Here is a 14377-nt window from a genome sequence, read left to right on the forward strand (position 1 = left end):
ATTTCGGAGTAGTAGATCTGATAGTATCAAAGCAGTATTCTAAGGTTATATGTTGTAAGATGTATTGCAGTGGAAAAGAAGTTGGAGTTATTAAGTCGATGAGCCAGCCTAGATTGTACTGTGTTAAGTACTTACCTAATATAGTAGCATTTATAGAGAATTGTGCTAATAGTGAGAGTTTGTGAAAGAGCAGTTACTAGGACTTGGCAACTGGACCTAATAGCTAAGAGAAAGTGAGAAGGAACTAAAAATATTTTGAGGTTTCTAGCTAGGGTAACTATTGGAACTGGGGTTTTATTGACAGAAACTGGTAAATTAGGAGGGGTAGTAAATTTTGAAAGGAGAAATAATTTTGGATTTTGGAAGGATTAGTTTGAAGTGATAATAAGGCTCTAATGCCCTCTGTGTAAGTCTTCAAGATTGCTCTCAGGATTTGCCAGTGGGACTCAAAGGACTCAGTAGTGTACTCATAACTATGGTTTTTTACAGCAAAAGGATACAAGGCACAATCAGCAAAGGAAGAGAGTCCATGGGGAGAAACCTGAGGAAACCAGTCAAAGACTCCAGAGTCCAGTGGAGTCACATAGGACTGCTTAATTCCCCAAGCAAAGAATGTGTGTGAAATGTTGCATACTGAGGAAGCTTATTAGAATCTCAAATCCAAATTTATTGTTGGAGTATAGCCACATAGGCCTCCAATATCTACTGTGTAACAGAATCCCAGCCTCCCAGAAGGAAAGCAGTATAAACCATATTGTTTGTAAAAATAGTTTAGGCATAGTCAGCATTTTTATCTGTTGGGTGATGGGAACCCTTCTCAAATCCAAGTTCCCAGACACTAACCAAGGGCCTGTCTTGTAAGAAGGTGTTCTTAAGAATGTAAGTAGTCTGAGGCCTGCAGTGTTAATCATTTTCTGAACACTCCACAAGGTGGTTAAAGATACTCTTTGAGCATAGTAGTCAATGGGTTTTTGTCTTCTTGAGGGTTCTGTTTGCCTTCATAGGCAAGAAGTTACTGGGGGGTGTTTATTATTCTTAAATAGAAGCCCGAGTTTAAGGAGTAATATAAGAGGCAGTTACGTACTCTGTGATTCCCAATATAGGACATTCTGAAAAAGGCAAAATAGGAAGACAGTAAAAAGATCAGTGATTGCCGTGGTTAGGGGGAGGGAGAGGAACAAATGGGTGGAGCACAGTATTTTTAGGACAGTGAAAATACTCTGTATCAGTAGCATTTGTGTCTGTTTGGGGTCTTGAGTAAGCTCACACTTTTTCTGCTAAGACTATGTATACTAAAAAATGGTTCTTGGGTTTGATAAAAGTGCTGTGTATGGGAGTACTAATTCTTCAAATACTAAAAATTGATAATTTGAATTTGTTTTCTATAGAGGTACCAATTCAGATATACTGCCTATAGTAAATATGAATAAACTATTTTTTATAGTATATGTACTATATTTTTCCTAGGTTCACTAATTCAGATATACTGGTGTAACACGTGAGAGTAGGACCATAGTGAAAAAGGAACATTTGATAAGTGATCTGGAAAGAAGACCCAGAATTTGAAGTCATGGTTGATTCTAGAAAGAGAAGACTTGTTAACGGTTATATGTCTAATATCTGTTGAATGTTAGCTAGAAAAAAGCCTCACATAACTTTTACTTTTACTTGACCCAGTGGAAAGAAGACTTGCTGCTACATTATGTTTTTAGTTAAAGTAGTATATTGCTAAGGGTAAGGATTATGGCCAATAAAATTTTTACACCTCTACTGTCTAATGAATACTGAGTAAATGAAGAATGTTTTGCACTGATGTCACACATATTAATTAATTTTTCTACAGGTATCTTCATAGTCATCACTTCTTGGAGTTGGTTACCTTGCTTCTGTCAATTCCAGTAACAAGTGCCCACCCTGGTGTGCTGCAGGCCACAAAAGATGTTTTAAAGTTTCTTGCACAGTCACAGAAGGGTCTTCTTTTTTTTATGTCGGAATATGAAGCCACAAATTTGTTGATCCGAGCTCTGTGTCACCTTTATGATCAAGATGAAGAGGAGGGTCTTCAATCTGATGGTGTTATTGACGATGCATTTGCCTTGTGGCTACAAGACTCAACACAGACATTACAGTGTATTACAGAACTGTTCAGCCATTTTCAGCGTTGCACAGCCAGTGAAGAAACTGACCATTCAGATCTCTTGGGAACCCTTCACAATCTTTATTTGATTACTTTTAATCCTGTGGGAAGATCAGCTGTTGGCCATGTTTTCAGTCTTGAGAAAAATCTCCAAAGTCTTATTACTCTGATGGAGTACTATTCCAAAGAAGCCTTAGGGTAATTTTCTTTTTACTCCTTAAATTTTCTTTCATACTGGAAAACTACATCAGTAAAGGGCTAGTTTCTTAAAAGATGTTGCTTTGAAAGTAAAAATTATTACAATTATTTTTTGACATAATACATAATTTGTTAATTAAGAATTAGAATGATAGAAATTTCTAAAATATAAGATATGCCTATAAAGCAACAAAATGGATCTTTTAGCAGCTTCTTCCAGTTTCCCCTGGATGTTGACTAGATTACAACTGTAGAACCCTTGCTAATTTGTATGTAGGGGAATCCTAAGGCACCATAATATATATTTGCAGAGTAATGAGGACTATCTTGCTGTCTTGAATTTTCCCTCATGTTTAAACTATGGTGCTATGGTTTCAGAAGTACTTTGACTAAATGGGAGCAGGGGATTTAGAATGCCTAGTTTTTGATAGCTGCCCGGTAGGGCAGAGGATTGATGTTTAGTGTCTGAGGAGATAAATATGCTCTTCCTGGCTCATGTCATACAAAGCAGTGACATCCAGGTAACTGGCCTCACAATAGGGTCTTGATAGGACGCCTTGAGTAACAGGTCTTTTGGGGGAACTGTGAAAGGCAGTGGCTTCCATACATAGCCCTACCTCAGCAGTTTTAAGGTAGAAGACAGTGATGATGGCAGTAGTTTGATTCATGACACTTATTCCTACTTACCAAGAGTGAACAAACATTTTAAAGGAGACCATTGACGTATACTTCCGAATCTTTCATTGCTCATGAAGTATACTTGTTAATATTTCATTTTTCTTCTAATCTTAAAAGAATTTCACTTTCCATTGTGATGCCTGTGCTTCATTTATATACTATTAAGTAGTGTTTTCAAGTGAATTGGAGGTGTTTCTTGTCTTCAGGGAGTTAGTCATGTTTCATTGTAAAATTCCTTGGTCTCCTTAAAGCCAAATAGAAAAAAATGTTTAAAATTGTTCCTGGAAAAATTGTTTTCATACCAAAAACTTTAAAACCTTATTTTGTTTCAGTGATTCCAAGTCTAAGAAGTCAGTAGCTTATAATTATGCATGCATACTTATTTTGGTGGTGGTTCAGTCTTCCAGTGATGTCCAAATGCTAGAACAGCATGCAGCATCTCTCTTGAAGCTTTGTAAAGCAGATGAAAATAATGCTAAATTACAAGGTATGGTACTTGAAGTTATTTAAGCATTTATGATATGTGAAGGGAAAAAGTTTTTGAACATAAAAATTCTAAATACAATTTAGAAATCCATTTGTCATTGATTAACGTATATATGCTATCCTCAAAAGTGAAGGATAATGAATATGAACATTATTTTCTAAAGTATATAAATATAAATCTATGTTGAATGAAGTTTATGGCAAACCTTATATTAGTAGTCATGAAGAATTGAAGGTATCTAATCACGGTTTTTAAAATTTTGTTTTGGTTTCTTTCTAACCTTACTAAGTAAAAAATTTGATGGCATTGGCACTATTGTAAATAGTGTGTGGACTTTTTTCTTTTCTTTTTTAATTTTTCTGGGGGAGCCTGTAAGTGGGGAGGGTTGGTGGGGGAGAGACAGAAGAAGAAGGAGAGAATCTTCTTTTTTTTTTCCTTCTTCTTATTTATTTATTTATTTGACAGCAGAGATCACAAGTAGGCAGAGAGGCAGGCAGAGAGAGAGGAAGGGGAAGCAGGCTCCTCACTGAGCAGAGAGCCTGATGCCGGGCTTAATCCCAGGACCCTGGGATCATGACCTGAGCTGAAGGCAGAGGCTTTAACCCACTGAGCCACGCAGGCGCCCCGAGGGAAAGAATCTTGAGCAGACTCCTACTAAATGCAGAGCTGGAGGGGGAGGCTCGATTTCATAAACCTGAGATCCTGACCTGAGCCAAAATCAAGAGTTGGATGCTTAACGAACTGAGCCACTCAGATGCCCCTGACTTTTTTCTTTTTAATCTTAAATTTTATGTGTGATACCACCAGTAAAAGTACGAGTTAAACTCAACCTTTCATGAAGGAAATAGGTTTTTTTCCCTGTAGTGTGCCTTTATAAGAGGAGGGCACACAGCATCTTAAAAGATACCAATTCTTTACTACTTATTCTGGGTGAAGGGTACACATAATTGTTTTATTATTTTTCTTGTATCTTTTACTGTGGCAATATATGCTGTATATATGAAAGAGTTAATTTAAAAACACGCTTGAAAAATACTCAGATATATATAGTTGTAGTTCTCATGGAGAACTGTAGAACCAAGGAGAGACATGACTATTATATTCAGTTTCCTTTAGTTATTCCTGAAAAGTGTCAGGAACTGGCATATCACTTTTTTTTTTTTTTTAAGATTTTATTTATTTGACAGCAAGAGACACAGCGAGAGAGCGAACACAAGCAGGGGGAGTGGGAGAGGGAGAAGCAGGCTTCCCGCCGAACAGGGAGCCTGATGTGGGGCTCTATCCCAGGACCCTGGGATCATGACCTGAGCTGAAGGCACCCAGGTGCCCGAGGCATATCACTTTTTTTTTTTTTTAATTTTAAGACTTTATTTATTTATTTATTTGTGAGTGAGAGAGAGCATGAGAGAGGAGAAGGTCAGAGGGAGAAGCAGATTCCCCGCAGAGCTGGGAGCCTGATGTGGGACTCGATCCTGGGACTCCAAGATCATGACCTGAGCCGAAGGCAGTGGCTTAACCAACTGAGCCACCCAGGCGCCCAGCATATCACTTTTTGGATTAGAATGCTTTTCTTAAAATACTTTTGGTGATAAAGTGTGGGTGTTACAGCATAGCTTCCAGGAGAGTTTTTTTTTTCCCCTATGTTATTCCACTCAGTTTTCTTTTCTTAAAATATAGTTGACAAACAATGTACATTAGTATCAGTCGTACAGCATAGGGATTCCACAGCTCTTTCTGAATGACATAATGATTCCACAGTTATATACAGTTATGCTGTGCTCACCTAAGTACAGCTACCATGTCACCATACAGTGCTGTTATACCATTGACTATATTCCTTATGCTGTACCTTTCATCCCCATGACTTACTCATTCTATAACTGGAAACCTTTACCTCCTACTCCCCTTCACCCATTTTGCTCATCCTTCCATACCCCTCCCCTCTGGCAACCACCAGTTCTCTATATATTTATGAATCTGTTTCTGCTTTTTTTGATTGTTCATTTTTTTCTAGTAGAGTTTTGAATTCAGTTGTGGTAAATGGTATATTTCATTTGTGATTGTTGTCTAAGCAAAGTTTGTTATTTTGGGATGATAGTGATTACTTTTAATTTTACAAAGGTAAATTAGGAAATTGGCAAAAGTTAAAATTCCTGCTAAGAGAAATGTCACTCAGCCAACCTCCCTCTCATGGGACTGATCCTGTTAGAAATTAATATATTTTGTCCATGGTTTTTTGGGAGTGTGGGAAGTGGCGGCGGCATTAGGTAAATAAACACTATTTTATTATGTTACTTAGTTTTATATACTTTTTTTAATGTTGTAAGTTGGTGGTCCTGTTTAAGCATGAAAACACTTAAGTTTTTAGAAACCAAGTAACTAAGAATGGTCACTTCTTATTTCTAAGCCTGTAATGAAAGGTAGCCCATTTACATTTCACGTTAAGGCTCGTTCAGAGAATTAGACATAAGTTTATCCCTGTATGAAGTTTAGGTTATTGAAATCAATATGAACCTGGTAATGTTCTTTGGAAATAAATACCTTTACTTCCTTTGTTATAAAGACTTTTTATTTTAAAATACTATGTTATGAATGACCTTTTTGTTTTTAAGAACTTGGCAAGTGGCTTGAACCTCTGAAAAACCTTAGATTTGAAATTAACTGCATCCCAAACCTAATTGAATATGTTAAACAGGTAAGTAAAACCTAAATGTGTCTTGATTTTTTTTTTTTAAGACAATTTGTTTTATTTTAGAGAGCCTACACACATAAGCAAGAGGAGAGGAGAGGGAGAGAAGCAGACTCCCCACTGCATGGCTCCATATCACAAACCTGAGGTCATGACTTGAGTTGAAACCAAGTCAGATACTTAAACAAATGAGCCACCCAGGCACCCCTAAAAGTGCCTTCATTTTATGGAACTGTGTGGCTCCAAATATAGTAATATTGCATTAAATCATTTATGTAGATAATGTAGTAATTTTTAAGTGTACTTGATTGATTTGCTAGACTTTGTGGTACAGATTGGTATGTGTATGTAGATGAGTGTGTGGTGGTGTGTATGTGTGAATACGCTTGGTACAACCCTGTGTACTCTACTGCTTCCACTACCAGATCTGTCCTATTTTTTTCTCAAATTGGAGTAATAACACCTACCATTTTGATGATCTTTACAAAGCATTTTAAAGTTAAATGCTTTGATAATTTGACGTATAATTGTTTCAGTTAAACCTTAGTGAAAAAGAACTTCCTTCAGAATTTTTAGGTGAAAATCAACAAGAGTCAATTTTAGATAACTACAGTGGGAACAAGTTCTAAATTTTTTTGTTGTTTTTTTAAAATATTTTATTTATTTAACAGAGAGAGCATAAGCCAGGGGAGCGGTAGGCAGAGGGAGAAGGAGAAGCAGGCTCCCCTGCAGAACAGGGAGCCCAATGTGAGGCTCGATCCCAGGACCTGGGATCATGACCTGAACTGAAGGCAGTCCCTTAACCAACTGAGCCAAATGCCCTCTAGTTCTAAATTTGTTAATTTGGGATGGTCACATCTACAAATAAAATAGTCTTAAAGTTGAAAATCCTATATCATAATAGTACATTTGAAAAATTCATGTAAAATTCAAGTAATTAGTAATTTAAAAATTCATCAAAACTGTTGCATTGTTAATTAGTTTTAAGAGTTAGTGTAGCATAGGAAGAAGGACTAAAGGTTGTCATAGGTGCATAAAAAATTTTAAGCTAGGGGCGCCTGGGTGGCTCAGTGGGTTGGTTAAAGCCTCTGCCTTCGGCTCAGGTCATGATCCCAGGGTCCTGGGATCGAGCCCCGCATCGGGCTCTCTGCTCAGCAGTGAGCCTGCTTCCTCCTCTCTCTCCGCTTGCCTCTCTGCCTACTTGTGATCTCTGTCTGTCAAATAAATAAAATCTTAAAAAAACAAATTTTAAGCTAGAGAGATGGAATTGGACCTTGAATCATTTCCTCTTTCATTTAACAGATGAGCCGTGTGTATTTGTGTGTGTGTGTGTGTGTGTGTGTGTGTGTGTAAAACATCTTGGTTTTGGAGTTGAAATGTGTATTATTAAAATAGCGACCAAGTACTCTTTGGGTTTATGTGCTTCAGATTTTTCTTTACTGACTTGTCTGCCCTTATCTTCTCTTTTTACTCCATCTTTCCTAAGAGTACTTTTACCTCCTGTGGTGCCATTATATTCTTCTGTGTTCCTTTCTCTGTGCCTCAAATGTCATCTAGAGCTTCTCATGTATTCATCTTTTATTTGGCAGAAGTACACTAGATCCTGTAAATTTAGATGGTCATATATTCAGGGTACTTGTGCATGGTCAGAAAAATGTATAAGGTGTCCAATAAAGATTATATGCTTGGGGGGGCGCCTGGGTGGCTCAGCGGGTTAAAGCCTCTGCCTTCGGCTCAGGTCATGATCCCAGGGTCCTGGGATCGAGCCCCGCATCGGGCTCTCTGCTTGGCTGGGAGCCTGCTTACTCCTCTCTCTCTCTCTGCCTGCCTCTCTGCCTACTTGTAATCTCTATCTGTCAAAAAAATAAATCTTAAAAAAAAAAAAAGAATCTGTTTCTTGGTTTGCTTCCCCTTTAAAAAAAAAAAAAAGATTATATGCTTGGGTAAAAGTTCTTAACCAATAACAAATAAGAAATTTAGCTCTCGAAATTTAAATTACATGCTGTAATTAAAGAGTGTTGATTTTTATGTAAACGCTTATCCCATTAATTATAGTTAATAATAAGTGATTCTCATTCTAAGGTATACCAAAAATAGTTAATCTGAGATTGAAACTTCTCTCTGTGCTCCATGCTGCTTTATGTAATTTGTGGAATTGTGGAAAGACAGCAAGGAAGAAATTAGAAAAAATGTATAGGGGAAAGGAATTTTCTTTTTTTTTTTTTTTTTTTTTTTAAAGATTTTATTCATTTATCTGACAGAGAGATCACAAGTAGGCAGAGAGGCAGGCAGAGAGAGAGGAGGAAGCAGGCTCCCTGCGGAGCAGAGAGCCCGATGCGGGACTCGATCCCAGGACCCTGAGATCATGGCCCGAGCCGAAGGCAGCGGCTTAATCCACCGAGCCATCCAGGCGCCCCAGGAATTTTCTTATATTTCTTTTTAAGTTTCTTCTCTGGGGGTTAGGAGCTGTAATAGTAACATTTAAAAATGTTCTTTCTTTCTTTTTTTTTTTCCTAAATATTTTATTTATTTATTTGAAGGGGTGGGGGAGAGCGTAGAGGAAGAGTGAGAAGGAGAAGCAGACTCCCCACTGAGCAGAGAGCCTGATGTGGGACTTGATCCCAGGACCCTGACCTGAGCCGAAGGCAGATGCTTAACCAACTGGCCACCCAGGAGCCCCTGAAATGTTACTCCTTCAGAGTTTTTTCAAAACCATCTGTGTCACTCTGTGGAAACTACAAAAACAAAGAAACTTAAACAGCTATTTGTTGTCAGGAAATGTAGCATGGGCAGTGCTAAGGACATAGGCAACTGTATTTCTTTTTCCTTTAACCATGTCCTAACTGGTCATCACAACTAGATTCCTGTTGTGGTGGTACTTGTGGTATCTGCATTCGAGTGCGTGTTACGTAGTGCTAAAACGTTCCCTGTTGCCTCCTCAGTTTTGAAAGAGGTTTTGTACCCACAGGGCTTTGTAAAATCAGTCATCGCTTCATTTTGTGGGGGGGAGGGTATATAGAAAGTATATGAAAAATAACTTTTAAATTCTTAATACAGGGAGTCTCATTCATTTTTGTACTCATTCATTTTGTACTCCTTCATTTGTTACTTTCGTTTTAATCTGTACTTTTTAGTACACTTGAACTTTGCAATTATTAATTTTATCAAATAACCTTTATAAAAACTTCATTAGCTTTATTCATGTTTTAAATTTATTTGGGAAACTTAAAATGGTGTAAGTGCTTAACATGAAACTCATATTTTTAGTTAATGTCTTCTTGGGAATTTTTTTCTTGATTGATAACCAAGCACCAAGAAATTAAACTTTCTGTTCATTTTTATTTTTGAAGAATATTGATAATTTGATGACCCCGGAAGGAGTTGGCCTTACCACTGCCTTGCGTGTTCTCTGTAATGTGGCATGTCCACCACCTCCTGTTGAAGGTAATATGGCTCTTATACTTTAAAAACTATTCTTAAAGCTTAGTATAACTGCTGTTTATTAAATAAAATATTCAAAAATCTTAACTGATTATTAACATGTAAGTAATTAGTTTTTTCTCCCCTTATCCTATATAAAGGTCAACAGAAAGACCTGAAATGGAATCTTGCCGTTATTCAGCTTTTTTCTGCTGAAGGAATGGACACCTTTATTCGGGTTCTACAAAAATTGAACAGTATTCTGACTCAGCCTTGGAGGCTCCATGTCAACATGGGGACTACCCTTCACAGAGTTACTACTATTTCAATGGCTCGCTGCACGCTCACTCTTCTTAAAACTATGTTAACGGAGCTCCTGAGAGGTGGATCCTTTGAGTTTAAGGACATGCGTGTTCCTTCAGCACTAGTGACTTTACACATGCTCCTGTGCTCTATCCCTCTCTCAGGTCGTTTGGATAGTGATGAACAGAAAATTCAAAATGATATCATTGATATCTTACTGACTTTTACACAAGGAGTTAATGAAAAACTCACAATCTCAGAAGAGACTCTGGCCAATAATACTTGGTCTTTAATGTTAAAAGAAGTTCTTTCTTCAATCTTGAAGGTTCCTGAAGGATTTTTTTCTGGACTCATACTACTTTCAGAGCTGCTGCCTCTACCATTGCCCATGCAAACAACTCAGGTATCACTTCCATATAACATGCATCTTATAAATGACTGCAGTAACACTTTTTAAAAAGCCGATGATTTTTTTATTAAACAAAAAACTACCCACAACCCTCATCCCCTTCCTCTAAAAAAGACATAAAATAACTGGATGAGGGTGAGATAAAACTGAAGCAAGTTGGTCATTAAAGAAATATGGGGGCAACATTTTGAATAAATTTTTGTTAATGTGAATTTTATTATGCTGTTCTGTATACTTGTACTTTTGTCATTTTTAAATCCCTTTTTTCCCTTTATCATGTGTTAGAATTTGCCATTAACTAAGTTGGTTCACCAATGGACTCTACTCTACTGACTGCTAACCTGAGAACAATAAGATTTTCTAGATGCATTGAATTCAAGCAAATGTTTAATTGTATAATAGAAGAATGTTTTAAGCATGTAGTAAAGATGTTCTTTTCATAACAGTTCTTCCTGAACAGTTTTTGTGACTATAAATAAATATTAAAAAAATCTACGTACACACACAATATACTTTTTTAACAGGTTATTGAGCCACATGATATATCAGTGGCACTCAACACCCGAAAATTGTGGAGCATGCACCTTCATGTTCAAGCAAAGTTGCTCCAAGAAATAGTTCGCTCTTTCTCTGGCACAACCTGCCAGCCCATTCAACATATGTTACGGCGTATTTGTGTTCAATTGTGTGACCTTGCCTCACCAACTGCACTTCTGATTATGAGAACTGTGTTGGATTTGATTGTAGAAGACTTGCAAAGGTATTTTCATTTTGCGTTAAAAATTTTTTCCTCAAGTTATTCTTGACACAGATACATCTTTTTCACTTAGAATTTGGAAACCAGGGTTTAGAATGCTCAGATAATATATATTACATATAAATATATACATATACATATATATATTTATGTGTGTATGTATATTAACATATGTAGATTATTTTTAATTAGAAAACTATTTCATGTGCAAGATACCTTGAAAGTCTTGATTTTGGGTGTTTGAAAGGTGATCTATAAAATACTCTGATTTAAAAAAAGATAACTGAAATCTAAATTTATAAAACTTTACAGTAGTTGTGAAATTCCAGAGAAGTCATTATGTCCAAGGAATGAAATGTTTTATACAAGATTTGTATATCATGATATGTGTGGAAAAATAAATATTAGTTAAATAATGTGCTAAAATTAAGAATTTTATTTACTAAATATATTGATTTTATTTCAGCACTTCAGAAGATAAAGAAAAACAGTATACTAGCCAAACCACCAGGTTGCTTGCTCTTCTTGATGCTCTGGCTTCACACAAAGCTTGTAAATTAGCTATTTTGCATCTAATTAATGGAACTATTAAAGGTGACGAAAGATATGCAGAGATATTCCAGGATCTGTTAGCTTTGGTGCGGTCTCCTGGAGACAGTGTTATTCGCCAACAGTGTGTTGAATATATCACATCCATTTTGCAGTCTCTCTGTGATCAGGTATTTATGGTTATCTTATAAATTTTGTGTGTTTGTGTGTGGTTTCAAGCTTCTCTTGATAATAAGTCTTGGCTGTGAATACAGAGATCTCATCTGTTTTACTAATCCTGTTGTTTAGGGAGATCAGTTTGACTAGTGAACCAACCATAAAATAGTTTGGTGCTTAATAGCTTTCTTTGGGTTTGTACTTCTCAGGTTTCTCTGAAGTCTCTTTTTCTTCATGAGATTGCATCCTAATGGGCTACCGAATTCTTTGGGGTTGGTTGTGTCTGGTATTTGCATTTTCCTTTCACTTATTCATTCTTGAATTCTATAGCTTTGTTATTGGTTGAATTAATAATACGATGTTCTCTTGTTTGGACAACTTTTGAAGGTATCAGAGATGACTACAATTTTGGTGTATTTCAGACTACTCTGCATACAGATGTTGACTAAAAGGAGTAGTATCTCTGCCTGTCTATATTACTGACTTCCAGTTTATAATTCCATGAGTTAATGATAATTGTTTTAACTTTTAAAGGCCATTGTGATTGAGATCTTTGAAGATTCTTGCTTCTTTTTTTTTTAAGATTTTATTTATTTTAGAGAGAAAGCTCACCCACAAGTAGGGAGGCAGTAGGAGGGAGGAAGAAGGAAAGGGAGAGACTCTCAAGCAGACTCTGGGCCAAGCGTGGAGCCCAATATAGGGCTCAGCGTGAGGCTTGATCCGAGAACTCCAGGGTCACCACCTGAACCGAAACCAAGAGTCAGTTGCTCAACTGACTGAGACACCCAGGTGCCCAAGATCGAGATTTCTGTACATGCTGGTATTTTCGCTTATCATAATGCTCCTGCTGTCTAATCACAGATGTAATTTTTTTCGGACAGAATATTTTTTTAAAATATTTTATTTATTGATAGAGAGATAACAGGTAGGCAGAGAGGTAGACAGAGAGAGAGGGGGAAGCAGGCTCCCTGCTGAGCAGAGAGCCTTATGCGGGGCTCAATCCCAGAACCCTGAGGTCATGACCTGAGCTGAAGGCAGAGGCTTAACCCCCTGAGCCACCCGAGACAGAATATTTTTTTTTTTTTTTTTAAAGATTTTATTTATTTATTTGACAGAGAGAGATCACAAGTAGACAGAGAGGCAGGCAGAGAGAGAGAGAGAGAGGGAAGCAGGCTCGCTGCTGAGCAGAGAGCCCGATGTGGGACTCGATCCCAGGACCCTGAGATCATGACCTGAGCAGAAGGCAGCGGCTTAACCCACTGAGCCACCCAGGCGCCCCGAGACAGAATATTTTTAAAAGGATCCCATGTTGGAAGATTATCTTTTTTCAGCTGACAAAAATCCAGTTTGGTTACATTTAACACTTATGTCAAGAAGGAGCTTTTTTGGTGTGACTTCACAAAAAGAGAATCTGGTTAAAAATAGTTTGGGACCTGGTAGAAAGGATATTTGAAGTCCTTATACATTAAAATGTCCATTTGTCTGGTGTTTGTTATATAATCCACCTCAGGTTTTGTGACTAATTGTAATGACACTATAGCACCCTAGCCACCCTGTTCAAATAAACCTCATTCTTGGCCTCATCTTATATATTTTCCTTCTGATTCAAACTTTGTTTTATAGTTTTAGCCCTTGTTGAATCTTAGTGGGCAGTATGTTGAAGTGATTAAAGGTAATGAGACATACCCAGAGATATTTCTGTAAAATTTACTTTATTTACTTCTATAAAAGGGTGGTGGGAATTTTTATTGTTGGTTAAACTTGCTTGAGCATTAAAAAAATTGAATTTTGGGGGCACCTTGGTAGCTCAAGGGGTTAAGCCTTTGCCCTTGGCTCAGGTCATGATCTCAGGGTCCTGGGGTCAAGCCCCGCATCGGGTTCTCTGCTCAGCGGGGAGCCTGCTTCCCCCTTTCTCTCTGCCTGCCTCTCTGCCTACTTGTGATCTCTCTGTCTCTCTGTCAAATAAGTAAAATAATTTTTAAAAATTGAATTTTGAAAGTATATAAAAACTAGAGGGAAATACTTAGTTGGAAAACTGTTTAAATGTTTATTTGCTCCATTTCTTTCTGGGATGTTTTAAATTGCAGTATGGGTATGTTTACTTATTTATTTATTTTTAAGATTTTATTTACTTATTTGAGAGAGAGAGAGAGAGCACAACCAAGGGAAGCAGCAGGCAGAGGGAGAAGGAGAAGTAGGCTCCTTGCTGAGCATGGAACCTGACATGGTGCTTGATTCCAGGACCCCGTGATTGTGACCTGAACCGAAAGCAGACACTTAAGTGACTGAGCCACCCAAGCACCCCAATATGGATATGCTTATTAAAATTTATTTCACTGAGGGGTACCTGGGTGGCTCAGTGGGTTAAGCATCCAGCTCTTGGTTTCGGCTCAGGTCATGAGATCAACCCCCTCCCCCAATCCAGCTCTGTGCTCAGCAGGGAGATTGTTTGGGATTCTTTTCCTCTTCATCTCCTTCTGTGCATCCCCCCTCAAATGTCATGTGCATTTGCTCACTTTCTCTTTCAAATAATAAAATAAAATTTTATTTCACTGAATAATTTCTTTATAAATTAAAAAAATACTCAAATGAAT

At 37.3% G+C, this 14377-nt stretch overlaps 1 protein-coding gene across 1 annotated transcript in view; it reads left to right on the forward strand.

Annotated features, from left to right (window-relative positions):
* VIRMA (vir like m6A methyltransferase associated) overlaps positions 1-14377 on the forward strand; it is a 60492-nt gene that overhangs the window by 26724 nt on the left and 19391 nt on the right. Inside the window, exons 9-15 of the mRNA XM_046009372.1 lie at positions 1844-2335; positions 3346-3500; positions 6113-6195; positions 9540-9633; positions 9771-10315; positions 10846-11081; positions 11545-11797. Of these exons, the coding sequence (XP_045865328.1) occupies positions 1844-2335; positions 3346-3500; positions 6113-6195; positions 9540-9633; positions 9771-10315; positions 10846-11081; positions 11545-11797 (1858 nt within the window). The remainder of the gene's footprint in view (positions 1-1843; positions 2336-3345; positions 3501-6112; positions 6196-9539; positions 9634-9770; positions 10316-10845; positions 11082-11544; positions 11798-14377) is intronic.

The sequence above is a fragment of the Meles meles genome, chromosome 1, assembly GCF_922984935.1.
Source record: "Meles meles chromosome 1, mMelMel3.1 paternal haplotype, whole genome shotgun sequence".
NCBI classification, from domain to species: Eukaryota; Metazoa; Chordata; class Mammalia; order Carnivora; family Mustelidae; genus Meles; species Meles meles.